At 48.9% G+C, this 26,046-nt stretch overlaps 1 protein-coding gene across 10 annotated transcripts in view; it reads right to left on the reverse strand.

The window, feature by feature from the left end:
- Nucleotides 1-26,046, reverse strand: part of CEP112 (centrosomal protein 112) — a 320,619-nt gene that overhangs the window by 39,351 nt on the left and 255,222 nt on the right. For 9 of the 10 annotated variants that reach the window (XM_024981122.2, XM_059878648.1, XM_059878651.1 and 6 more), the window contains one exon: nt 24,347-24,496. The exons of the other annotated variant lie outside the window; for it this stretch is intronic. In XM_024981122.2, coding sequence (XP_024836890.1) covers nt 24,347-24,496 — 150 coding nt within the window. The remainder of the gene's footprint in view (nt 1-24,346; nt 24,497-26,046) is intronic. 10 annotated transcript variants of the gene reach the window in all.

Below are 26,046 nucleotides of genomic sequence, written 5' to 3' on the forward strand. Positions count from 1 at the left end.
TATGAAGCACGTGTTAGATGATACTACAAAGACTGCTGTTAATTTTCGTGGGTATGACGTTGGCACTGTGGCTGTGTGAGATGGTGCCCGTGTTTTCTGAGAGGCCTTCTGGAATACGGAGGATAAAATGACGTGACGTCTGAAATGTGCTTTAAGTTACTTTAGCCAAGGAAGAAAAGGAGAAAGTGTGAGACACACATGGCCCATTTTTGATCACAGTTGAAACTGCCCGATGCACATGATGGGCTTCGTAGCACTGTACTTGGCTTTTGGGTATATCTGCAAACTTTGATAATAAAACTTAAAAAAAGTCCACTTACAATTAAGTGACATGAAGGAAAGGCACAAGGTGATGAGGACAGTCTTCAGGGAGGAAGTGGCATTTGAGAAAAACCCTGAGTAACAGTAACGGCTCTGACAGGCAGGGGTGAGGAAGGGGAAACTGCTAAAGAAGCAGCTTTCGCAAAGGTAAATACAGGGGAATAAGTTCAGCTCAGTCGCTCAGTGTGTCTGACTCTTTGCAATCCTCTGGACTGCAGCACGCCAGGCTTCCCTGTCCATCACCAACTCCCGGAGTTTACCCAAACTCATGTCCATTGAGACAGTGATGCCATCCAACCATCTCATCCTCTGTCTTCCCCTTCTCCTCTCACCTTCAATCTTTCCCAGCATCAGGGTCTTTTCCAATGAGTCAGCTCTTCGCATCAGGTGGTCAAAGTATTGGAGCTTCAGCTTCAGCATCAGTCCTTCCAATGAATATTCAGGACTGATTTCCTTTAGGATGGACTGGTTGGATCTCCTTGGGACTCTCAAGACTCGTCTCCAACACCACAGTTCAAAAGCATCAATTCTTTGGCACTCAGCTTTCTTTATAGTCCAACTCTCACATCCACACATGACTACTGGAAAAACCATAGCTTTGACTAGACAGATCTTTGTTGGCAAAGTAATGTCTCTGCTTTTGAATATGCTGTCTAGGTTGGTCATAGCTTTTCTTCCAAGGAATAAGTGTCTTTTAATTTCATGGCTGCAGTCACTATCTGCAGTGATTTTGGAGCCCCCCAAAATAAAGTATGGGAATAAAAATAAACAAGGGAATAAACCTACCCATATATGATGGATTAATCCATGACAAGGAGGCAAGAACACATAATGGAGGAAAAACAGTCTCTTCAGTAAGTGTTGTTGGGACAACTGGACAGCCACATGCAAAGGACTGAAGCTGGACCACTGTCTTACACCACACACAAAAGCCAACTCAAAACGGACTCAGGACATCCTCGAATGTAAACCTCTTAGAAGAAAACAGGCAGTAAGCTCTTCGATACTGGTCTTAGCAATACTTGTTTGGACCAGTCTCCTCAGACAAGGGCAACAAAACAAGAGTAAACAAACAGTACAGCAGATAACTAAAAAGCTTCTGCACAAGAAAGGAAGCTGCTGATAAAACGAAAAGGCACTCTAGTAGGCGGGAGAAGATGCTGGCCAGTCACACGTCCAGTGAGAGCTTAAGAGCTGAAACGTGTGATGCGTAAAGAACTCGTACAAGTTAGCCCTAAAAGCGGAAATGACCTGACTGAAGAATGGACACACGACCTGAACAGACGTTTCTTCAAAGAAGACATTCAGACGGCCAACACGCGTGCGAAGGTGCTCGACACGAGTGATCAACAAGGAAACACACACCGAAACCACAGTGAGACACCGCTTCGTATCTGTCAGATGGCAATTATCAAAACGACAAAAAATTACAAATGTTAGTGAGGATGCAGAGAAAAGGGAACCGCCCCCCACCCAGTGCTGTTGATGGGAATATAAATTGGTGCAGCCATTATGGAAAAAAGTATAAAGATTCTTCAAAAAATTAAAACTCGAACCACCATACAATTCAGTCATTCCACTTCTGGGTATTTATCTGAATAAAATGAAATAATAACTCGGAAAAATATGCACCCCAATTTCATCACAACATTATTTATGATAGCCAAAGCATGGCACCAACCTGTGTGCCTACGGATAGATGGATAAAGAAGATGCGGTACATATACACAGTGGGTTATTTCTCAGTGTAAAAAAGAATGAAATGGTGCCAGTCACAGCAGCATGGATGAACCTAGAGATTATCATACTAAGTGAAGAAAGCCAGACCGAGAAAGACAGATATATACATGACATTGCTTGTATGTGGAATCTGAAAAAAATGATACAAATAAATTTATATATAAAACATAAATAGACCCACAGACACAGAAAAGAAATGTATGGTTACCACAGGGGAAAGTGGGGGAGGGAATGAATTGGGAGTTTGAGATTAGAAGATATATATTATTCTATGTAACAGATAAACACTACTGTATATAAAACAGATGGTCAACAAGGACCTACTGTATAGCACAGGGATCTGTATTCCACACACTGTGATAAATCATAATGGAAAAGAATATGAAAACGAGGCCACCATCTTCCATCTGACCAGCAAAGCCCAGAAAAACACGTAATTTCTGCCATGCCGTGCTGTGGGGCTGCAGCCAAAAAAGCCTCGTGCTTTCTCTGCAGCAAGTGTAAATACTGACCAGAATAGTGCCTGAGAGTGTGCTGGTTAGCGCTGTCTGACCCTGCTCTAATCTTCCCTTGGGATGAGAAGACACGAGTGACTGTCCTCTGGGCAGGTGGGCACATGCGGGGATTCAGAAGCAAAGGCTTGAGGGGCTCGGGGCTGTGCGCCCGGACTGGAGCAAAGCTGGTGCATCTGCGCCAGGCTGAGCGAGCGGACACCGGCCAGGAACCCGGTGAACGCTGGGCATGGATACTCGGGGAGGCAGACACAGCACAAAAGCCACGGAGACACGCCCAGGGCGCGCAGCCTCACACGCTGACAGACCGCAGCGCGCCAGGCCTCCTCACGCCAGTCACGCTCCCTTTCCCTGCGTCTCCTCTGGGTTCCCAGCTCTACAGCAAGGCAGGCAGGTGACACGCGGCCCGCGTGTCCTGGTAGCTCTCGGAAACTCGCAGAGGGAGGTGGGACTGGAGGGGGCTCTGCAGCAGACGGCCGTGGTCGAGGCTGGCACCAGGTGCCCAGACAGAACCTGCTGATGTGACTGACATTGTTACAGAGCCTTCGGAAACTGCTGTCTGTATTTTGGGGAGCACAAGCCCAAATCTGCAGAGGATACAAATTATATTAACTTTAGAAACAAAAACATAAGCAAATCTAAATATAGCCGCTTAAGGAAAGCCTATACTGTCTAAAGAACAACTTAGACGTTATTTTGAGCGCTCTGCGGCATTGCGGCACTCCACACCGGCTCCTAACAAAGCTCTTTCCCAGGTGACGGCAAAACGCACACATTTCATGAATTCGGTCCGTTTCTCCTGCTCGGATTCTCTGCGGGCTGTTCTTCCCTCCAAGTCAGTTACCTTCCTTCTTCCCTTGGCTGCCCCCAGGGAGCTGGGGACACCGCACTAAGTCACCTCCCCTCTGACAACGGCCACTGCTCGCGGGAGCCCAGGGCTCCTCAGCCTGGACATGAGTCTTCGGGTGGCAGTTCTAATACACTCTTCACGTAAATTATGCAACCATCTTCTACTTTGTCTTCTCCAAAGAGGATCTGATTCTCTCCAAAGGAACATGTCCCTTTGAGCTCCAGTTTTCAAGAGTGAAAATGAGAGCTGGGCCCAGACCGCCTCACCCAGCTCCAACGTCTCTCTCCGCCTCTCCTCCCACCCCTCCTCTTCCCCCATCTCCGTCTCCCACGTGTTTAAATACAGGTGGATACACACACGTAAACACACACATACGTATATTTTCATATCCCTGCCCACAGTGTAAATATATAGTATTTTTACTGATAGCTACATCTAATTTTGTTTGGGTTGTGATAACCAAACTGACTAAAGTATAAACAAGTCAACAAAAAATACAGATATTTTACAGTATTCTTTCTTAGGAGAAGGAGCTTCTATAGAAAGTCTAAAATGTTTACCACTGACGCGGTGATTACTGGCCCTTGGCGTGGAGATGAACTAACAGTCTGTGCTCCCGTCTGTGACTCCCCTCTGCTCACCTGCAGGATCAGAACGTGGGCAGCTCTGGCTGTGCCGGCTCCCTGCCATCTCCGACAGCCACGTGAGCGCAGTGTCTCCACTAACGCCCACCTGTGTCCCTAGCCACCCTGTCCGTTCCTTCTCGCCCTCTCCTCTGGAAACCTTCACTTCACCTTTGTTTTGACAATGCAGTCCACAGCTCTATCTTATATCTTCATTTTATCATTTACAGTTGGTGCATGTCTGAAATCTTAGACTAAGCAATCCTGTATCTGACCTGGTGGAAGAAACAATATCTGCAAAGATTCGTGTGTAAGGAAACAGAGGGTGTATTTAGGTCACAAAAATAGTCACTCTGGTTGACGCTGCGGATACACACAGGGCAGTGAGGAACAACTGGAGGCGTCTGCGTGGGGCTGACACTCTCGGGCCAGTTTAGACACGCGGCCCACGTATCTGCAGAGGAACCAGAGATCAAATCGCCAACATCTGCTGGATCATCAAAAAAGCAAAAGAGTTCCAGAAAAACATCTATTTCTGCTTTCTTGACTATGCCAAAACCTTTGACTGTGTGGATCACAATAAACTGTGGAAAATTCTGAAAGAGATGGGAATACCAGACCACCTGACCTGCCTCTTGAGAAATCTATATGCACGTCAGGAAGCAACAGTTAGAACTGGACATGGAACAACAGACTGGTTCCAAATAGGAAAAGGAGTGTGTCAAGGCTGTATATTGTCACCCTGCTTATTTAACTTCTATGCAGAGTACATCATGAAAAACGCTGGGCTGGAAGAAGCACAAGCTGGAATCAAGATTGTCAGGAGAAATATCAATAACCTCAGATATGCAGATGACACCACCCTTATGGCAGAAAGTGAAGAGGAACTCAAAAGCCTCTTGATGAAAGTGAAAGAGGAGAGTGAAAAAGTTGGCTTAAAACTCAACATTCAGAAAACAAAGATCATGGCATCTGGTCCCATCACTTTATGGCAAATAGATGGGGAAATAGTGGAAACAGTGTCAGACTTTATTTTTTGGGGCTCCAAAATCACTGCAGATGGTGATTGCAGCCATGAAATTAAAAGACGCTTACTCCTTGGAAGGCAAGTTATGGCCAACCTAGATAGCATATTCAAAAGCACATATATTACTTTGCCAACAAGGATCCGTCTAGTCAAAGCTATGGTTTTTCCAGTGGTCATGTATGGATGTGAGAGTTGGACTGTGAAGAAAGCTGAGTGCCAAAGAATTGATGCTTTTGAACTGTGGTGTTGGAGAAGACTCTTGAGAGTCCCTTGGACTGCAAGGAGATCCATCCAGTCCATTCTGAAGGAGATCAGCCCTGGGATTTCTTTGGAAGGAATGATGCTAAAGCTGAAACTCCAGTACTTTGGCCACCTCATGAGAAGAGTTGACTCATTGGAAAAGACTCTGATGCTGGGAGGGATTCGGGGCAGGAGGAGAAGGGGATGACAGAGGATGAGATGGCTGGATGGCATCACTGACTCAATGGACATGAGTTTGGGTGAACTCCAAGAGTTGATGATGGACAGGGAGGCCTGGTGTGCGGCGGCTCATGGGGTCGCAAAGAGCTGGGAAACGACTGCGCGACTGAACTGAACTGATGTATCTGCTGTAGGGGCACATGGGAGAGCTGCGTGAAAGGGAGCAAGGGGACTCAGGGGGAGTCCGGGACGGGGGTGATCAGCGCAAATCAGATTGAGGTGATGGTGCTAGACAGGAGAGGGTCAATTCAGCTGGCTGTGCAGGAATAAGGAAGAGTCAGCCGAGGAGCTCGGTGTAAGCAGAGTCAGCCACAGTGAGACTGTGGAGAAGACACACAGCGTTCTAGATCCTAGGAGACCATCTGCAACTCAGCCTGGACTTTGAGGGGAAACTGGCATCAAAGTTGTGATTCTTCTGCAGAGCAGACAGAGGTGAAATTGAAGGGACTTATGTTCCCCTTAGGGTTAGGGTTAGGGAAAAATATAGAGAAAAAATCAAGAGCACTGTGTACAATTTATATGGTTGAGCAAAAGATTTGGATTTTTCTGTGATATCTTATGGAAAATTATGAATGAACCTTTTGCCCAACCCAATATATTTAAAGCTCCTGAAAAGGAAAGAAGAGCCAGTGAATACAAATGTGGAAGACATTTAAGTGGAGTGTGGAGCAGACGGTTATCAGAATCCCAGGCTTCATGCCTGAAGCCCCTCTCCCATTGTCACCACCACGATCCCCCCACGATCCCCCCCACAGTCCCCACTATGATCCCACCAGGATCCCCACCACAGTCCCCACTGTGATCCCACCAGGATCCCCATCACAGTCCCCACTGTGATCCCACCAGGATCCCCACCACAGTCCCCACTGTGATCCCACCAGGATCCCCACCACAGTCCCCACTGTGATCCCACCAGGATCCCCATCACAGTCCCCACTATGATCCCACCAGGATCCCCACCACAGTCCCCACTGTGATCCCAGCAGGATCCCCACCACCACCAGTATGTCTAGTATGAAAATAAGCAGGAGGAGGTTGATCCTTTCTAAGAGTAGTTTTGTTAGCTGGTGGATGTAGACGCCAATTCATTTCTTCACTCAGCAAACATTTACTGAGTGCTTACTGTTTACCAAATACTGAACTGGACGCTGGGTATGAAGCCAAGAACCAGAATGGGACGCTCGGTGAGAAGTAGGGACCAGTGTGGCCCTGCTCCCCAGAGGTTAGAGAGGTCCACGCAGGGGGCTGGGGCGGCTCAGGCTCATGTCAGTGTTTGTATCCGGTGGAGGAACTGGACCTGGAAAGGCCTATCTGACCCTTAAGTGTATGAAATTCAGCGCTGTGCCGCTGTGAGACCAGGACCTAACCTTTATCACAAAGCTGCTGCTGGGACACGCATTTCCGTTTGCGGTTCAGGGCAGATGTCTGCTACAACTGCCGTGGTGGTGTGTGTGGTTGACTCAAAACTTGGGGGTCAGTGGTGGAGACAAGAGACGGGGTCACCAGACGAGGGGAAACGAGGAACAGAGGCCGCAAGTGGCAGGCATTCGGGGACAAAGTGATCCCAAGGGCCTGGTGGGGCAGGAAAGTCACAGGAAACCCCAACCTCGCGCTGTGCTGCCAGCACAGGGCTGGGTTCCAGAAATTAGCTATTGTTGCCATAACTTTTCAGTTGAAAATCGGGTTTATGCTTACAAAGCCAGTCTCTAAACAGTGGTGCAAATAATTCAAGCCTGAAGACATTCTCATCTGTAATAAAAGTTGTATTTACATGTTCCATTTTATTTTATTCCTAGAAAAATGCTAACCTTTACGGCTGTGCTCTCATTGGGAAATATAATTTGCTCAGCTAAATAAATATGTATATTTTAGGACTTCTGACTACATCACACTTAAAAGTCTTTACCATGAATTTTAAAACTTGCCTTGCCCCCGGAAACAGCCTTTGAAAGGCTGCCGTGTGCCTCAGGCAAGCGGCCAGCCGGCCAGCTCAGAGCTCACAGCTCACACAGGCTGTCTTTAAACTCTAATGATCTCACAGAGAGGAAAACAGGTCAGTCCCAGAAGAGAGAGGGAAAACTCCAAAGAGACACTGGAACTAGAACAAAAATAAGGTTTTGAAACTGATTTGACGACTTTCAGAAATGCCATATTATGGTTACTGTACATAATTTTTATCTATTCTTTTGATTAGTGGTTTTTCCTCTTTGGCTTTTGGCTCCAGGGCTTAACCTAAAGGCAGGTATTTGAAAGTCCATATTCCTACCCAATGTCCCCCAGCATAGCAGCTATGCTTTATAGACGCCATACGATAAATACAAAGCATGGCTTTGAAAACATTTTTTTGGGTCAAATCCCTTTTTCCAGACTGTCTTTCAAGTTTTAATTTTCCTGCACACGATTTCTTGGAAAACTAGCAGTTAGAGAATTTGCGCCCTAGTGAAGGCATGGCAGCTGAAGGTGAAAGTGTTTCAAAGGCCCCAGATTTCTTGGCCAGGAAGAAATAAGAGAAATAAGAATGAGAAGCTGATTTCTCTGTCTTGCCCACCGAGGGTCATGTAGGCAGGCTGACCTGATAACCATTTGGAGGCATTGAACATAATTTTGCCTATAAATATTTTTTCTGACAACTTTTCTCTATTGATATAAACTTTGACTCCTTTCAATTCTCCCGACTTGACTAAGCAAACGTCCTAAAGTGTAAAGGTGATGTTTTGTTATATCTTAATTGGAGGTTGCATTTACTAGTTTAATTTCAATCAAATATTTACTATTTTTCTAGAGAATATAATCGGTGATTGAATGTTTGCAAAGTGCCTCCTTCAACTCATCCTGTTAGGAAGACAGCCTCTTTCCATGGGCCCCTTAATTTTAATGTCTATTTAATTAGTAGTTAAATATGTATTCATATTGAATGCTATTGATTTTATTTTGGGAGGATGTAGTTGAACTTTTTAGGGGGACGTATTTCTTTATGCTTATTAATAAAACATTTAAAAAAAGCAATGAAATAATCTAACCTGAACATGATGAAACAAAAACTTGGATAAACATTTGAAGGAGAAAGGAAAGGAAATCCAGCTCTTCAGAGCTTCTAGTCAGAGCTGTGATTTCTCCCGTGGTCACACACGGGTGTGACAGCTGTCTCCAGTGGTTGCGTACAGACGTGAGAGCTGGACCATAAAGGAGGCTGAGCGCCGAAGAATGGATGCTTTCGAACTGTGGGGTTGTAGAAGACTCTTGAGAGTCCCATGGATTACAAGGAGATAAAACCAGTCCATCCTAAAGGAAATCAACCCTGAATCTTCATCGGAAGGACTGATGCTGAAGCTCCAATACCTTGGCCACTTGATGCGCAGAGCCAACTAACTGAAAAAAAGACTCTGATGTTGGGAAAGATTGAGATCAGGAGAAGGAGATGACAGACGGTGAGATGGATAGATGGCATTTCTGACTCAGTGGATGAATTTGAGCCAACTTCGGGGACAGTGAACGACAGGGAAGCCTGGCGTGTCGCAGTCCATGGGGTCACAAAGAGTTGGACATGACTGAGCGAGTGAAGAATGACAAACAGCAGCACAGACAGGCCAGGGCTGATCACTGAAAGATGAGAGACAAGAACATGCTCTTTTCTTGGGGTAAAGCCTGTAAGTGTGAGTGTTTTTTTAGCACCAAAATCTTGTTAAGCATTTCTGCTTGAAAAGTTCAGAGAAATGCTCAGAATGGTTTGCCTCTGAGAGACACAGAGGAGACAGAAAGAGGAGGGTCTGAGGAGGCGCCCAGACATGTCGTGGAGGGTGCAGGGATTCAGAGATGCTTCCGAAGGTGGACGGCTTGCTTTCTCTGCGTGTGTGTTGCCGCAATTTTAAAAAAATGATATAAATGATCTTATTTACAAAACTAAACAGACTCACAGATTTTGAAAACAGACTTAACTTTACCCAAGGGGATAGGCTGTGGGGAGGGATACACCAGCAGTCTGGGATGAACACATACACACGACTGTATATAAAAGAGATGATCAACCAGGGCCTACTGGACAGCGCAGGGAATTTTACTCAAAACTCTTATATGGGTGGCTTATATGGGAGAAGAATCTGAAAAAAAACATGTATTTGTACAACTGGGTCACTTTGCTGTACACCCGAAACCAACGCAACACTGAAATGAACTACACTCCCGCAACATTTTAAAGAAGAAAGTCCTTCTAAGAGGAGCTCTGCTTCTACTGCTCATGCAGCCCACACGAGGACAGCCCACACGCAGAGGCGACGCTGGGCCTGGCTTTATTAGCAGTGACCACCCGCGAGCCAGCACATGAGCGCCGGGTGACCACGAGGCTAGGCTCCAGGCTGGACTCGACTGTGGTGAGCGGCCCTGACCTGCTGGGGCTGGGTGGAGCAGCAGGTCAGAGCTGCTCCAGAGCAGCAGCAGAGGCGCCAGCTGTCAGCATGCCCTGTGTCAGCACTCCCGTGAGCGCACTCCCGCGTCCACTCTACCCTGTGTGCACCCCTGCGTCCACTCTCCCACGCGCTCCCGCGCCCACTCTCCCGCACACGTGCTCCCGCGTCCTTTCTCCCACGCGCCCACTCCCGCGTCCACGCTGTGGGGAGAGAGAGCCCACAGGCAGGCCTAGAGGACGGAGCCCAGGTCGGTCTCGAGAGGTCACCATCATGGAAGTCTTTCCGGGGACAGAGGCACCTGAGAGGAGATGCAGAGCGAGCAGGAATGGGAGGGGCGGGCCGCCCACCTGGGCGCGCGGCGCCACTGGGAGGCCGTGGCCAGGCCTACCTGGACCGCTGGGGATGCGGAACCCCATGAGCCTGTGAGAGCTGGGGTGCATTCCCAGGCTCCCAGGTCTCCGAGGACCCGAGAAGTGAAGGGGGATCCGGGGGTGGGGTGGGGACAGGAGGGGCCAGCCTGGGGGTTAGCGCTTGCCCAGAGTCAGGGCAGAGACAAGCCCCCAGGGACTGCAGCCCACCAGGTTCCTGTGTCCATGGAATTTTCCAGGCAAGGTGACTGGAACGGGTTGCTATTTCCTTCTCTAATGATGTACATGTGCATGCTAAGTCACTTCAGTCGAGTCTGACTCTGCAACCTCATGGACCGTAGCCCGTCAGGCTTCTCTGTCCATGAAGGTCTCCAGGCAAGAGCCCTGGAGTGGGGCCTCTTCCTTCTGCACCAACGATGTATACGTAGGGCTTACTAAGTAGAAGCACTATGCTCCACACCGCTCAAGCGGTAAGCCGTTTACTTCTCACTGCCATTCCTGCACATTTTACTGTAAACTGTTTCTTGACATGAGGAAAGTGGGCCAGAGAGCTGAGGTGACTTGTCTGAGGCCCCGCAGCTTCCAGATGGTGGAGGCAGGGTTTGGACCCACGCGGTCCCGGCTCCAGAGTCCCTGTCAGGAAGGCCCGCCAGCCTCTGAAAGGCAGCACACGCGAGTGTGTCAGGGAGGAGTCTTTGAGCCTCAGAAAAATGAAGCAGATGCAACAGGAAGGTGGGACTTCGGGTGACGCATCCCAGTTCAGCAAAGGTTGGAAAATTGCTCAAAGGGACCCAGAGCCGGCCATTTCCAGTCAGTGTCTTCCAAAAACACAGCAGGCTGCTGTGTCGACGGCTTTCCTTTGTTCACTGACCACAGGAATAAAGCCATCGAACCCAATGGATCTTCAAAACAACCAGTCTCCTCTTGGAAAACAGACTCTCACAAATCAGTCTTGGCCTAAGTGTCTACAGAGCCCAGGCCTGCAAGACGGTGAGGCGTGGTTATTCACCAGTTTCCTTCCTTTGGAACGCCCTTAAAATTAGCGAGGGGTCCAGAAAGTTGCTTCTGGAACCCTCACCTCTATTCTAAATTGACCTTGAATATTCTGATTCCAAGGACACTTGGTGATAGTTTAAAAATCATAGCAAGTGACAGAGCCAGCCACCGAGGGACATGTTCCTTAAACATCCAAACAAGCGCTGGCTTCGCTGAGCCCCCGGCCAAGGGCAGTCACGGGAACCAGGCACGACGTGAGGAGACGCTTCATCTGTTCCGGCAGCTCATGTAGATTTTAAAGGAAAATGCATTTTCCTTTATTTCCATGTGTGTTTGGATACAGTGAGCACGAGGGAAAGGCTGAAGAGGTGGAAGCCTGGGCTCAAGGCCTGATGCTGCCAAGAGCTGCGTGGAAAGGACCACACCGCCCCCTCCATGGGCTCAGGACTCATTTGTGGAGCGGGGTGGGGATGAGGGCAGGAGAATGCGGGTAGGGGCCGGTTATCTCCAAGTCTTTTCCACTTGAAGATACTGTTGGTCAATGAGATGTTATGGACTGGGCTGTAGCTGGTATAAAAGGAGGCGGTTTCACAAGAATCCACTGTATTTAAATACTGGGCTCATTAAGCTTTAAGAATAAATGAACAATGGATTTGAACAGGAAGATGGTGAACTCAAGTAGAAAACCACCATCAGATGAAAAGAAATTAGAATAAAAACTCAGACAGAGAAAAGGTAGCTTAGGATTGGAGCTCAAGATCAGTGTTAGTGAAAAGGCTTTGGGCTGAGGAGGTAAATGGTCGACGTGTCATGAGGCCATGTTGGGGCTGCAGCAAAGCCGATCCGTGGAGGAGACCCGCTGTCCCGCCCGGAGGGACTGGAGGTCAAGTGTACACCTCTGGGGTCTCCAATCCAGTGTGTCTTGTGGTTCAGTCACTTGGTCATGTCTGACCCTCTATGACCCCGTGGACTGCGACGCCAGGCTCTTCTGTCCTCCACTATCTCCCAGGAGCTTGCTCAAACTCATGTCCATTGAGTTGGTGATGCCATCCAACCATCTCATCCTTTGTCACCCCCTTCTCCTCCTGCCCTCAATCAGGGTCTTTTCCAGTGAGTCAGCTCTTGGCATCAGTTGGCCCAAGTATTGGAGCTTCAGCTTCAACATCAGTCCTTCCAATGAATATTCAGGGTTGATTTCCTTTAGGATAGACTGGTTGGATCTCCTTGCAGTTCCAGGGACTCTCAAGAGTCTTCCCCAGCACCACAGTTGAAAGGCATCAATCCTTCGGCGCTCAGCCACCTTTATGGACCAACTCTCACATGTGTACATGCCTGCCTCGTGCGTAATCTTAGTCACACGCTGTGTTCGAGGAGGAAGACACGCCTGATGTGGAATGTGAGCCACCTCGTGATGTTCGTCGTGATGTCAGTCAGAACTTGTTCCTTGTTCCAACAGGAGCCCAACCACTTCTACAGCCTTCCCCTGGGAGATGAGTACTTACAAGGTGCTGTTTTATTGACTCTCAAAGAAAAAATCAGGTCAGATGCAGACTCTGTAAACAAGGATCTGCAGATACTATTTAAAAACAAAGGGAGCTAGATAAGCCAGCTTGGAAAATAGAGAAGTGAGTAAATATATCTCTCTGAGGAACATGAGTGTTTGCTAACATTTGAAATAATTGGCTTTTTGAGCAATAATGGAATATTGTTGACAACAGTGATTCCCTGAAGGGAACTGGCTGTCCAGCTGAGGTCTGGTCTGAGCTCAATGGGAAGACAAGTTTACTGGGAAGAGCTTGAGAAGGACCCAGCTCTCGGGGTGAGGAAACACAGGCCAGCATCACTTTTGAACTTGGAACGAATCTGCCCTGAGGAATGGCAAGGATATATGATGGAAAAAGAACTGGGAGGAAAAGAAAAAGTAACGCTTGCTCCTACGAGTGCTGCTGCTTTGTTTTATGAACTAGTCTATTTGTTTTGGCTGCAACTGAACTCAAGAATGTTCTCTGCATATTTCACAGTGTAGTTTATAGACATCAAAGGAACAATCTCTCCTTTCATCATTATTTACACATAAAAATAATGCAATTTGTGGTGTGTGTAAGATGTTACTTCTTAAAAACCTCTCGAGTCTAATTTATTAATTGCTTGAGATTTAAAGTTAAACAAGGGTGAGATGCAAATCACATGTTACTCTGAAATATGTTACCACCAAATCTTGGTTTATTAATGAGATGTTGAGCAGCCATATGAATATTTATTTAGGTGGTTAGAGGGCTTCATGAAGGATCCTGGAGCAAGTGACAGAAACATAAAAGCAAAAGGGTTTTGCTTCTCTTGAAAAAAACGGGGGCTGTGTCTTTGTTTTTAATTCCTCTTTCCTCTGTGCTTCCAACATTAAAGCATTCCTGCAACCCACTAACCACCCCGATCTCGCTCGCTCCAAATCTCTAGTCTCAGCTGCTATGACAGCAAACGACTCCTGCTGACAGCCCTGGAAATGACATTTTGGTCTTTTTTGATGGCATGACGACATCACATGAATTTTTTTCCTCATTATCTGCTTTTGGAAAATTAATTATAAAAACTAGGCTTATCCTTGTTAATTTACTGAATTGATTTAGTTCCCTAGAAATTCTGTGTAAAGTTAACTCTCTACATGTTCTATTTCTTTAATGCAACAAATTCCCTAAAAATAACATTATATAAACGTAAAGCAAAATGACCAAGGCCTGTCTTAAAATTTTTCCATGATTTACAGGCACATTCAGGAGAATCAGTTATGCTGGTACGACTGCTTGTTATTCACAGCTTCACTTTTTTTCCTAAGAATGTATAACTGTTGAATATATGGAGATACATACATATTACATTGGCCAAAAAGTTTGTTCCCGTTTTTACATAGCATCTTACAGAAAATTCCAAACGAGCTTTCTGGGCAACCCAACATATGCATTCTTTTTTTTTTTTTTTAAGTACACACACACACCAATACCATATACAGATAAACGTGCAACCCATTTCCATTTTTCACTGGACATCTGTATCCCAACCTGCACAGGTGAATGTAGGGTCAGGGGAAACAGCCCCAAGCGTGTATGAGTTACGCCCCTCGTCCAGGCGGCCTGTGCTGGAGGCCACCTGCCGCCTTCCCGCATTTTGGAGGCCCATTCAGGCAATGGTAAATGTACATAGTGTGTGGCATCTTTCCCCTGACTGCATGCTGGCAATCTTGCCTCACTTTCAAAGGCAGATCTACTTCATTCTTTGATCGATGCTTTCAAACTGTGGTGCTGGAGAAGACACCCGAGAGTCCCTTGGACTGCAAGATCAAACCAGTCCATCCTAAAGGAAATCAACCCTGAATAGTCACTGGAAGGACTGATGCTGAAGCTGAAGCTCCAGCACTTTGGCCACCTGATGTGAAGAGCTGACTCACTGGAAAAGACCCTGATGCTGGGAAAGACTGGAGGCAAAAGGAGAAGGGGGCGGCAGTGGGTGAGATGGCTGGACAGCATCACCGACTCAATGCACGCTCTGGGAGACAGGGGAGGACGGGGGAGCCTGGCGTGCTGCAGTCCACGAGCTCATGGAGCGCAGGACCCTTGGCCGCTGAACAGCAACACCAAAGCATCCCGCTGCTCTCATGCAGCACCACTTATTTCTCCATCTTTTTGCTCAAATAAGGCTACAAAGATACTGCAGAGCTTTGCAAGTTTATCCGTGGGATACACCCCTATGAGCGGCACCAAAGGTTCCAATCGTGTGCGTCTGACGTAGCAGCAGCTTCCGTCACACCGACTTCCAGAGGCGGCGCCGATTTGAACTTCCAGTGACCATGCATCACTGGGTACTTTTTCAGGGTCAGCATTCACGCCCATCAGGCGGCAGCCAGGCCCTTCGCAGTTCTGATTTACAGTTTAAATCAGGGATGAGAGTCAGCCGGTCCTTACACGTTTACTGGATGTTACTTTTCGTCTGTGAGCCTGCGTCCATAGCTTTGCTCTTCTGCTCCTCTGGCGGGCGAGCCGCCTCCTGGTGATCCCAAAGCTCTCCTTGTGAGGCAGGGAAACCAGTGATCCAGGGCTGCTCTGGCAGAGCTCCTCCTGCTGGGCGGAGCTGAGAGCCTTCTGGCAGGGACAGCAGCCGAGGGAGGCTGTGTTACACCATAGCGAGCTGAGAAGGGCTCTGAGTAGGGTCCTAACGGAGGAGTAAGGAATGCCTTCGAGGACTCCAGTGACACGCTTGAGATAAATGGGGATGAAGGCAAGAGGACAAAGACGAACCTGAAGTGTCCAACAGGAAACAGCACGGCTGGGGGGTGACCCCGCTGGGCGGGAAGGAGGAGCCGGCTTGGAGATGCTCACTTGAGGCTGCAGTTACTGAGCAGGTTGCGGCAGCGCATCTCCGGCAGAAGATGGGAGCCATGGGGACTGACCAGTCAGGCGAGGCTTCCTGCGAGCATCTCGACAGAAGTGACAGCCAGAGAGTCACAGGGGAGATGAGCGCACTGTGCTGGGAGACGGTCCGCAAAGCCCAGCCCGGACCGGAGGCCGCCCACGCAGGGGGTGCGAGCCCAGCAGAGGAGACCCGCCAACCAGGAGTGGTGTGAGCTCCCCGATCCCGGCGGGCAGACTGCGGCCAGTGGGCTATGTCCTCACTCAAGCCTGTTCTCCTAAATAAAGTTTTATTGGAATACAGCCTCACCCATTTGTTAACAAACTGTCTGAGGCTTGCACAGCACGGCACCAGGAGCTGGGTCACTGTGACGGAGACTGTATGACCCCAGAATATCCACTCTCCAGCCCTTTTCGGGGAAGGTTCTCCAAGCCCTGCTCTAGAGGGAAAGTTGTGGGTCAATATGGTCAATGCTGCGTGGCGTTGGGGGGGCGCTAGAGGTGGGAAAACACCACTGGTTCAGGCCTCAACGGCTACATCACGCTGGGATTAGTAAAGGGGCCTGGGGGACGCGTGGGAGAGCTGACTCGGTGCCTCAGAGAAAGCAGAGCAGGAGGGTGCCCGGCAGCTCGAAAGCGAATCAGGGATGGTGGAGAGCCGTCCGTCCACTGTCTGGCCTTCTAGCCCCGTCTTGGGGAGGTGGACGGTCCTTGCAACCATGGGGCCTGGAGCTGGAAGGCTATGTTATAAGACACGGCAATCATTCAGTCACTTTAGCTGTGGCTGCTTAGGTAATGATGAAATCACATATTTCAGGTCATCATACTGACTTTGAAACAGCTTCGGATTAGTTCAGAATTATTAAGGATGAAAATATTTCCAAACAGTTATTTGTTAATTTTTTCATATATGAAAGGAAAAAAGCTGAGGGATGCACCTGTATTCCAGCATCTGAGGGAGCAGAGCCGTCCCCAGTTTGGACCGCGCGGTGGTTGCAGGCTCTTCCACGAGGCACAGGCGCTGGCGCAGGACCCCTGCTCCTGCCCGTGTCCACCCTCCGCAGGCGCTCTCACACTCACTCACCCGACTCTGCTCGGCTCCCTGTTATAACACACAGGCCTGGGCCCAGGGGCTAACAATGCTCTTCACAGTGCTTGAAGGTTTTTTCCACTGAACAAATGACCTTCGACTTGTCTTCAAGTAGAGCAGAGATCTTCCAGAGAACAGAGCTGGAGGAGAGGCGGGGCTGGCATACTCGCGGGGAGACCGCTCGCCCCCTCTGCTCAGCCATCGCCGCGTCCCATGCCCGCCGCCCAGAGCACCCTTCCTGGGGAAACGGCGCTCCCGTTGACGCGGTTAGGACTGGACGGCTGTCTCCCTCTCCGCGTGGGCAGGCCGATCACCTTGGGTGAGATGGAAGGTCCATTTCTCTTCTTGGCATTATTACTCCAGCTCCAGAGGGCACCGAGACAGCGTGCCCTCCACGCCCTTAGGATGAGCACAGGGGAGATAGGAATTAGCTGGTGAGCAGGTTCCAAGCAGGGCTGTCTGATGCCAGGCTCCGGGATTGCTCCCTGTTTCTCAATGTCCCTGAAATCCCGCAATGAGGTCTGTAATTTTATTCTCTGGGAAGTGGATTCCTGTGAGCTTTCAGCACAGCAACAATTGCCCAACCTTATGAAATGCTCTTTCCCCTCCCTCCAGCCCTGCTGGTAACACAGACCAGATTGCTCGACGGCCCCCTGGCAGCGATCTTTCCTCGTAAACTCCAGGCAGTGGCCAAGGCAGAAGAGCATCCCAGCTCTAAAATCTCTTTTCTGTACCTACAAGCGAAAATTTTACAACACCTCTCTGTGATGTGAAATCTCTGCTCGGACATCTGGCTTCACAGCGAGGCACTTTCAATCCACCAGCTTCACAGACAGGACTCGGCCTGGGGGTGCCCGATGCTGGAGGAGAGCTCCCGGTCCTCCTGCAGAACTGCCTCTGCCTACATCCCCCGCCAACCGGTGTGAGTTCAGGGGCAGTGCTGACGGACGCTCAGATGGCCGGCTCTGGTGGGCAGCCTGGGGTTTGGGGAACAGAGATGCTGTGTAAACACGGCGAGGGGGTTTGATTAGAATCTGCCTGGGAGGCAAAACACAAACCTGCCAGCCCAAATCGGAGCCGTGTTCGAGCTTCTGCTACTGCAGCACAAAGCACTCCCGAGCTCGCTGCCGCCAGCAGCGCGACTCCAGAGTGAAGGCATGTGCTTCCTTCCAGAGCCTTGATTTAAGAGGTAACATCAGCTGCTGAAGAATCCGCCTGCGATGCAGGAGACTCGGGTTCACCCCTGGGTTGGGAAGATGCCCTGGAGAAGAGAACGGCTACCCACGCCAGTACTCCGGCCTGGAGAGCTCCATGCACTGTACAGTCCACGGGGTCACAAAGAGTCGGACGCGACTGAGCGACTTTCACTTTTCATCATTCATTTATTCAGTCTATTTCCAGAACTTCCACTGAAACAAACCTGGCAGTAAGCGCTTGTGCTCAAGAAACTTAGGGTCTGCTCGGCAGCAGAAGGAAGCAGAATCCAGACACGACCTCCTCTTTGCAATCCCCAAGTCCTCTCAAGACCACCGACTGTTCTGGAAGGTGCGAGGGAGTTTCTGTCCGTCCGCTCAGGGGGTTCGTATGCGTCACGCCGCACGTGGGTCTGGGTGCCGCATGTTGCCCCTACCCACAGATAACGACGAGCTCCACGTCACCTCCCTAGACGTGCAGATCCCGGGGTGCAAAACATGTCCCACAGCAAGGTTTCAGATGAGGACGTGGGGACAGCATCAGGGTGCAGTGGAAACTTCAGTAGAGGAAGGAACAAACCTGGCATGGCTTCTCACTCAGACACGTCACAGAAGATGACACTGAAACCTTAAGGGAAAGGACTCTACACGGAGACCGTATCACCACGGTGAGCACGAAGGTAGAGAGCAGGCGGTCAACAAGGTCGAGAGAAGGGCAACGTCTACACAAGCGACTCTCAAAGGATTTGGTCTCTGGTCCCCTTTACACTTTTAAGAAATTAAGAACCCCAAAGAGGTTTTGTGTATGTGGGTTGTATCTATAATATTTACTACATCAGAGATTGAAACCATTGCTGTTCAGTTGCTAAATTGTGTCTGACTCTTTGCAACCCCACGGACTGCGGCACACTCCCTGTCCTTTACCATCTCCCGGAGTTTGCACAAACCCATGTCCACTAAGTTGATGATGCCATCTAACCGTCTCATCCTCTGCTGCCTGTTGCCTCCTCCCCCTCCTGCCCTCAATCTTTCCCAGCATCAGGGTTTTTTCCAATGAGCTGGCTCCTCACATCAGTTGGCCAAAGTATAGGAGATTCAGCTTAAGCATCAGCTTAAGTTTTTCCAATGCATGTTCAGGACTGATTTCCTTTAGGATTGACTGGTTTGATCTCCTTGCTGTCCAAGGGACTCTCAAGTGTCTAGTCCAGCACCAGAGTTTGAAAGCATCAATTCTTCAGTGCTCGGCCTTCCTTAAGGTCTAACTCTCATGTCTGTACATGACTACTGGAAAAACTACAGCATATGGACACCAAATTGGGACAACTCAATCCCCAGGGTGACATGCCGCTGCCCGCACACCCTTTAAGGCAGTGTGAACTCAAAGAGCAGTCAGCCTGACCAGCCTGTGAGCGCCCTCTGCTCCAGCTCTTCCGCCCCTTCCCTAGGCTCCAGAAAATGCAGAGACTCTACCAGCAAGTGTTATATGGAGGGGAGGTTCGCTGCACTTCAGAGACAGTTGATACGGAATGCTTAGCATTTAGGGGGATCCTGGTTAAAAGCATAATTTATCCGTGTTACTCTATTAAGCTTAACGATAAAGACAGACTTCTTCAGGAATCCCCTAGAAACAGCAAACTGCGGACCTGGGAAAGCTCAACCTTGCCTAGTTTTCTCCACGGCAGCTTTATGTGCCACGTGAGCAACATCCAAGTTTTCAGGTGAAAATGAAGATAAGGATACTATGTCCATCTCACAGGTTATTCAAACATAAGGGTTAATCAGCAGACTTTTTAAAAACTTATTTTAAGATTTTTTTTTTTGATATGGGTCACTTTTAGTCTTTACTGAATTTGTTACAATATTGCTTCTGTTGTTTTCATGTTGCCTTTTTTTTTTTTGCTGTAAGGCACGTGGGATCTTAGTTCCCCAACTAGGGATCGAACCCTCACACCCTGCGTTGGAAGGTGGATTCCTAACCGCTGGATCACCAGGGATGTCCCAGAAGACATTCTTAAACATGGAAAAACCCGGGGAAGGCAGCACCGTGAGTCTTGAAGGAACCACTTGCCCATGAAATCCTGCCCATTTGGAACCACATGAAAGTTAGGAGTTTGGGGGTGGGAGTGTGGAAGGCTGACTATAAACGGCCTGGTGGGAAGTACCACGTCCTTTAGAGACAGTGTGGGTATGAAGTAAGGTTATGGCTAGAGACAAACTGTGCGTGTCGCAAGCCCAGACCGTGTGCACCCCAAGCAGGAGGAGTGACGAGGGTCAAGGGAGCACGTGTGTTATTCTAGAACTCAGTCTTCAGCCAAAACTCAAATTCTGCCCCAGTTTAACAGTTCTTCCTGTTTCACTCTAGATTCACCCATCTGCCGAATTTAAGTAAAATCAACTTGAGATTTTTCTAAGCCTAACACAAATACAGAATCTAGCGGGTGAACCCAGCTCACCAGTCCATCTGGATCTCCTTTCTCCCTGCAGTAGTCAGGCATCTGTGATGACCTCACCTGACTGCTAAGGTGGTTGGCTGCTTCTGGGTGATGAACTCTGCCGTGACTTCAGGTATTTTTCCCTTTCCCCACTGCACTTGGAATTATTCATGAGCATATGCCATTATCCATTTTTATAAAAACAATAGAGTAGATTTTCTTAAAACAAAACAAAAGAGGCCATGCACGGTCCTGGGCACTGCAGCCCAGCCCAGCTTCTGGGAGAAGTACGCTGACCAGGGCGCACCCCACGCCGCTTGCTGAGCAGAGCCGCCCGCCCGCCCCCGCGCACGTTCCTGACGCGAAGACTGGTGCACAAAACAGCTGTCGCTGTAAACCCCCAGGTTCTGGGGTGACTTGTTACATAGCAGCAACAGATCTCTTCAGAAGCTTGCCTCTGAAGGTGAGGATGAACTGAAGCAGTGAACAGTGATGAGGACTTCTGCTCTGGAGACGGGGTGTACTTCAGCGTAAAGGATCTGCTTGCATGACCGTGTTTCTAGAAGTCTCTATGCCCCAGGAGTTCCCCTTCATAGCATGCTCCCCTCCTTGTCTCCTAGACAGCGAGGCTCATGCCCGCCGTGGGTCTCAGCTGCAGGACTCCCTGACGTCCATCTCTGAACTCCTTCAGGCTAAGGCCTTTTCTTTTCTAGCAAACAATTTTTACTGTGTCATGTTGTCAAAGTGTTGTTAGAACTAAAGTATCGGGGGGGGGGGGACACTTGTATACCTGTGGCCAATTCATGTTGAGTATGGCAAAAACCATCACAATATTGTAAAGTAATTATTCTCCAATTAAAATAAATTAATTAATTTAAAAAAGAACTAAAGTATAGAGCTAAGAGAGGAAAATTACCACAAATTCCACCACTAACAGTATCCACCAGCAAAATGCTGACACATAATTCCAGCCTTTCTTCTCTTTATATATACTTTTGGCGGGGGGGGGGGGGGGGGCAAAGACGACCTCTTATGCACTTAATGTTTTGTAAATTGCATTTTCATTGAAAACTGTCTTGTGAACATCTTTCAGATCCTTCAGTATCCTTCTGCAGCGTCGTTTTCTACATTGCTCAGTTTTCAGCTGATGTGCTAGGGTGGAAAGAACAGCACCGAAAGGAGATGGGAACGCTGGTGCTGTGGGGGCCTTTCCCGGAACGGGAGCTCCATGATAGGCATGTGAGCGCGGGAAGGGGCGTCCTTCCGGCTAAAGCTCTGGGCGCGTCTTTACCTGCCACGCAGGGTGGATCCTGGAAACAGCATGCCTCCGGGGTGACTGAATAGTGAGGGGTACTCTGCACTATTCTCCAGATTGGCGGCCCTGTAAGTGGGTTTTTCAGCCTACTCAACACCTCCGTCTTCCCCTAAAGCCTCACTGTGACGAAAGGCCCGTGTACCCACGGGAACCCTCCGGTGGCCTGCTTGGTCTGCTGCTGGGTCTACCGCCCACCCCATCCTCCAACCCGGAAGGTGGGCAGAGGCACACTTCACAGGCAGCGCACACACTGTTCTTACAGCACTGCTGACAACCGACATTTAACTACGCTGGTGTCTAGCACTACAAACCGCAGGTCCTCGTCGGCTTCCTTGAGTGTATACGCAGACACATGGACTTGGTGACTGTGTCTCTCTCGAGTACCTAACTCCGTTCGCGAATCTGCGTCTACAAAACAAGCATGACTAGAATGCCGAGAGGAACAACTGCTGCAAAGGTACTACCCGCCTTCAGGCAGCCAGGAAACGAGAGCGAGGGCTCCCGCGCTCACCGATGCACCGGGCATGACTCGCTGTCACAGGCAGTGTGGGCACGGGGCTTCTGTGCACGGTGAAGTCGCTGAGGCTCTTGCCTCAGAAGACACTGAACCTGTCCTCGCTGGTCACATCACCCCAGAGCCTTGACTCTTCCATCTGTAAGATGGGACGATGGAAATGCCTTCCTCGACAAGACTACTTATAAGACTTAAATGAGACAACGGAACATGGGATGAAAGGAAAGGTTTGGCAGAAAGCCTGGTACACAGTACTTGTTGAAGAAATACTAGCTCTCATTCTTATTTTTGTGACATAGCCTAAAAAAAAAAAGCAAGGCAACAAGTGTTAACACATTAACACTGCTATAGGTCAGTAAAGAAAAAGTCATGCACTTCACCAGAGTATAAATGAATGAATCAAAACTCAAACACACCTTATCTACATTGTAATTTTAATTATTTTCAGGCATCTAAGCTTTGGTCATTATATGTTACATATATATACATATATGTATGTATATGGATGCCATGCCTGTGTACTTAGTCTTATCTGTCTCTTTGAGACCCTTTGGACTGCAGCCTGCCAGGCTCCTCTGTCCATAGGGTTTTCCAGGCAAGAATACTGGAGCGAGTTGCCATTTCCTTCTCCAGGGAATCTTCCCAACCCAGGGACCGAACCCGCATCCACTGTGTCTCCTGCACCGCAGGCAGACTCTCTGCCCGCCGAGTCATCGGGGAAGCCCAGTGTATTGTGTCAATGTATGTCTCTCATCATTTAACTTCAGCTTCAGCTTTTATGATCTGACGGTTGGCTGGAAATTAGGATCAGGTTTTTCCGTTGTAACAGGTAAACAGGTTACCACTGCAAAAATAAACAAAACTAGGCAAATATGAATTATATTTCTTTCAAGATTTTTTTAATCTTTAAGAAAGAATACTAGAAATTATGTTGTTATGGAGTAAATTGATGTTTTCCATTTTGCATATGTTGGGATCCATTTATTTATTTAAAATTTGGCAATTACCTACAACGCAGTATTTGGATTTCAAGTGGAAAAGAAATTCACTTAAAATGAAATCTTTATATAGAAAAAGAGTTGAAAGAAAGTAGTCAACAGTTCATACAAAGCAAAAGAGTTCTACAGACCAATGCGGACTTTTTCCTGCATTTATGAATGGAAATTCAAAGATTAAAAAAAATTATCAGAATATGAAAAAAGAAACACTTTTTTGTGTCTCATCACATGTAGGGGGGAAAGAAATGCTCACAGGTGGAAAAATATAGGGAAAATCTCATGAAGGAGCAAACAGGTCCTCACCCCTGGTCAGGAGGCAGGGTGTGCTGGCCTGGAAGGTTTTGTCCACATCTTAAGGTTTTTGCTTCTATTCGCGCTGCCCAGCGTAAAGGGTATATATGAAAAAGCAAGCGACGCGGACACTGACTTTCCCCCAAATCACAGGGATGGCCGACAACAGGCCAGAAGAGAGACGGAGACACTGGGCAGAAGAGGCGAGACAAAGCCCAAACGCTCTGATGTGATCACCCTACCTGCGCTCAGCACCGTTGTAACAAAATCAAATGACCGAGAAACAGCCTTTTGCCGGGAATTCTTTAACACACACTTTCTCTTTAAATGTTACTTATAAAGGCTCCAGACTCTCACCCTCACATTAAACCCCAAATGACACAGACGCTTTCATCCATGTTCTCTGCGGTGAAGTCAGGACCGGCCCAGGGGATCACCCGGCCGTCGGAGGCGGGCCGCCATAGAGCGGGTGTCCGCGCATCAGACCCGGGCAGTGCTGGGGGACGTGGCGCGCAGGGGCAGGTAAACGGGAGCTGCCCGTGCGTTTACCTGCCAGCAGTGCCAACGCGCTCGCTCTGGCCAGAGGCAGCTCCAAGGAGCCTGGGGTGGGCATGGGGTGGCTCTCAAGCATGTATCGGCTGTGGGCGTGCTGGGCTTGAGGTGGCCTGTCCCTGCGGGCACGTGGCCTCGCAGGGCCGGCTGCATCAGAGCCCAGCGCACGCGAGGCCAGGGGGCGCGCTGGACAAGGGTGCCTGCGGCTGCCTCGCCTGCCGGCAGCCACGTGAAAGCGCCTTACCTTGACAGCTCGCTCGTTCTCTCTGATCAGCTGCTGCTTCTCGTCTTCAAACTTGCGCACGACCTCCTGGAGCCGCCGCTCGGCCGCGAGCTGCTGCCGGCTGCTGTCCTCCCGCAGCGAGGAGACGGTGCCCTGCAGCTCGGCGATCACCTGCAACGAGAGCGCACGCTGCGACTCGGGCCTCGGACACAGCCCGCCTCGTGCACCCAGCCTGCCGGGCGCGCAGGGAGGCGCGGCCACAGCTAGCGCCCCGCGCACCCGTGCATGAGACTCCACACGGGAAAGCTGTGAATGGTGAGCAACTGCTGAGCCAAACACGCCTGGAAGCCGTTCCCACTACAACATTCCACAGTATTTACTCATCAGGGGAAAGAACATCTGTGATCCCGAAAATATGAAATGTGTCAGGATTTATTTTACCGAGAAACAGTCTTGCTGGAGTAGGAAAAAAAAAAAAAAAGCTATTTTGCCTTTCATAATACTTTGAACTCTAATAACCAAAAAAAATCATCAGAGAGTCCATTCTTCATAGCCACCTAGTTCTACACAGCGGCCTCTGAGTGTGCGCTCACGCTCGTGTACTGTGCTAAGCACCTCCGCTCCTGTGTCAGTCACTCCTGTGCGGCCAGCACTGTCATCACCCGTCTTCACAGAGTGGGACACAGAGGCAGACCCAGCTCGAGACCAGGACACAGGCAGAGTCCTGACCACTGCCTGGGCGGGCTGCTGTGCTAGGCGCTTCCTCTCAGCGAGCTCCTGCCCTCTCTTCCTTCTAAACAAGGTTTCGGGATTGAAGAGGAGTTTATCCTGATAGCGCTCCCAACAGGTTGCTCTCTTCCTGACTCATATAGACTGCTGTGGCTTCTCTACATTCGAGGACTGGCTCTCTTCGGTCACGGGGTCCCCTCTGTGGTTTCGAATAATCGGGTGAGGGCCTTTTCTCTTTAACAGGTTTACTGGAAGCTTTACTCTTCTTTGGGTTCGGATGTCTCCTTTTCCTTTAAAATTCAACAGCAGTTCAACAAACTTCCTTTCAGAAGGAGGTAACAGTTTTCCCTTCTAATAAAAGAAGAAGAAACTTTCATCGTGGGTTAGGCCCTTATACTTTTGGGTCTACTGGAGAAGGGCTGGTTGGTGAGAAACACTGGACCACTTAGTTCTGTGTTTTCCTTGAAGCTCAGTTTTTCAACTGTGTTTTGATAACAAAACTAGAGTACAGTATTGTGAGGCAGTAAACAAAAACTGTCTGGAGTCTTCCAGAAGCCAAGTCCTGTAGAAACATTAGCTGTTACGACTGACACGGACTTCCCAGCCTGCCAAAGCGGGAGACACAAGACCTGCGGGTACAGTCCGTGGGTTGGGAAGATGCCCTGGAGAAGAGCATGGCAATCCACTCCAGTGTTCTTGCCTGGACAGAGGAGCCTGGTGGGCTACAATCCACAGGGCTGAAGAGTCGGGCACGACTGAATGACTGAGCTCACACACGCTGACAAAAAGAGAGCATTTACCCCAAAAAGGAACATTTATGCTTTGAGAAGTGCACAAGCTCACTGTGGCTGAGTTCAACACTTAGAATTTGAAAATAATCAAATAGAAGACAAGTGTGAAATAAATGACAAAATATATTACATTCTAAAGTGCAAACTGGAACCTTCTGCAAGGAGCAGAGGGATTCATTTACTGAGAACGAAGATGTTTTC

This window comes from Bos taurus, chromosome 19 (assembly GCF_002263795.3).
Source record: "Bos taurus isolate L1 Dominette 01449 registration number 42190680 breed Hereford chromosome 19, ARS-UCD2.0, whole genome shotgun sequence".
Classification (NCBI taxonomy): Eukaryota; Metazoa; Chordata; class Mammalia; order Artiodactyla; family Bovidae; genus Bos; species Bos taurus.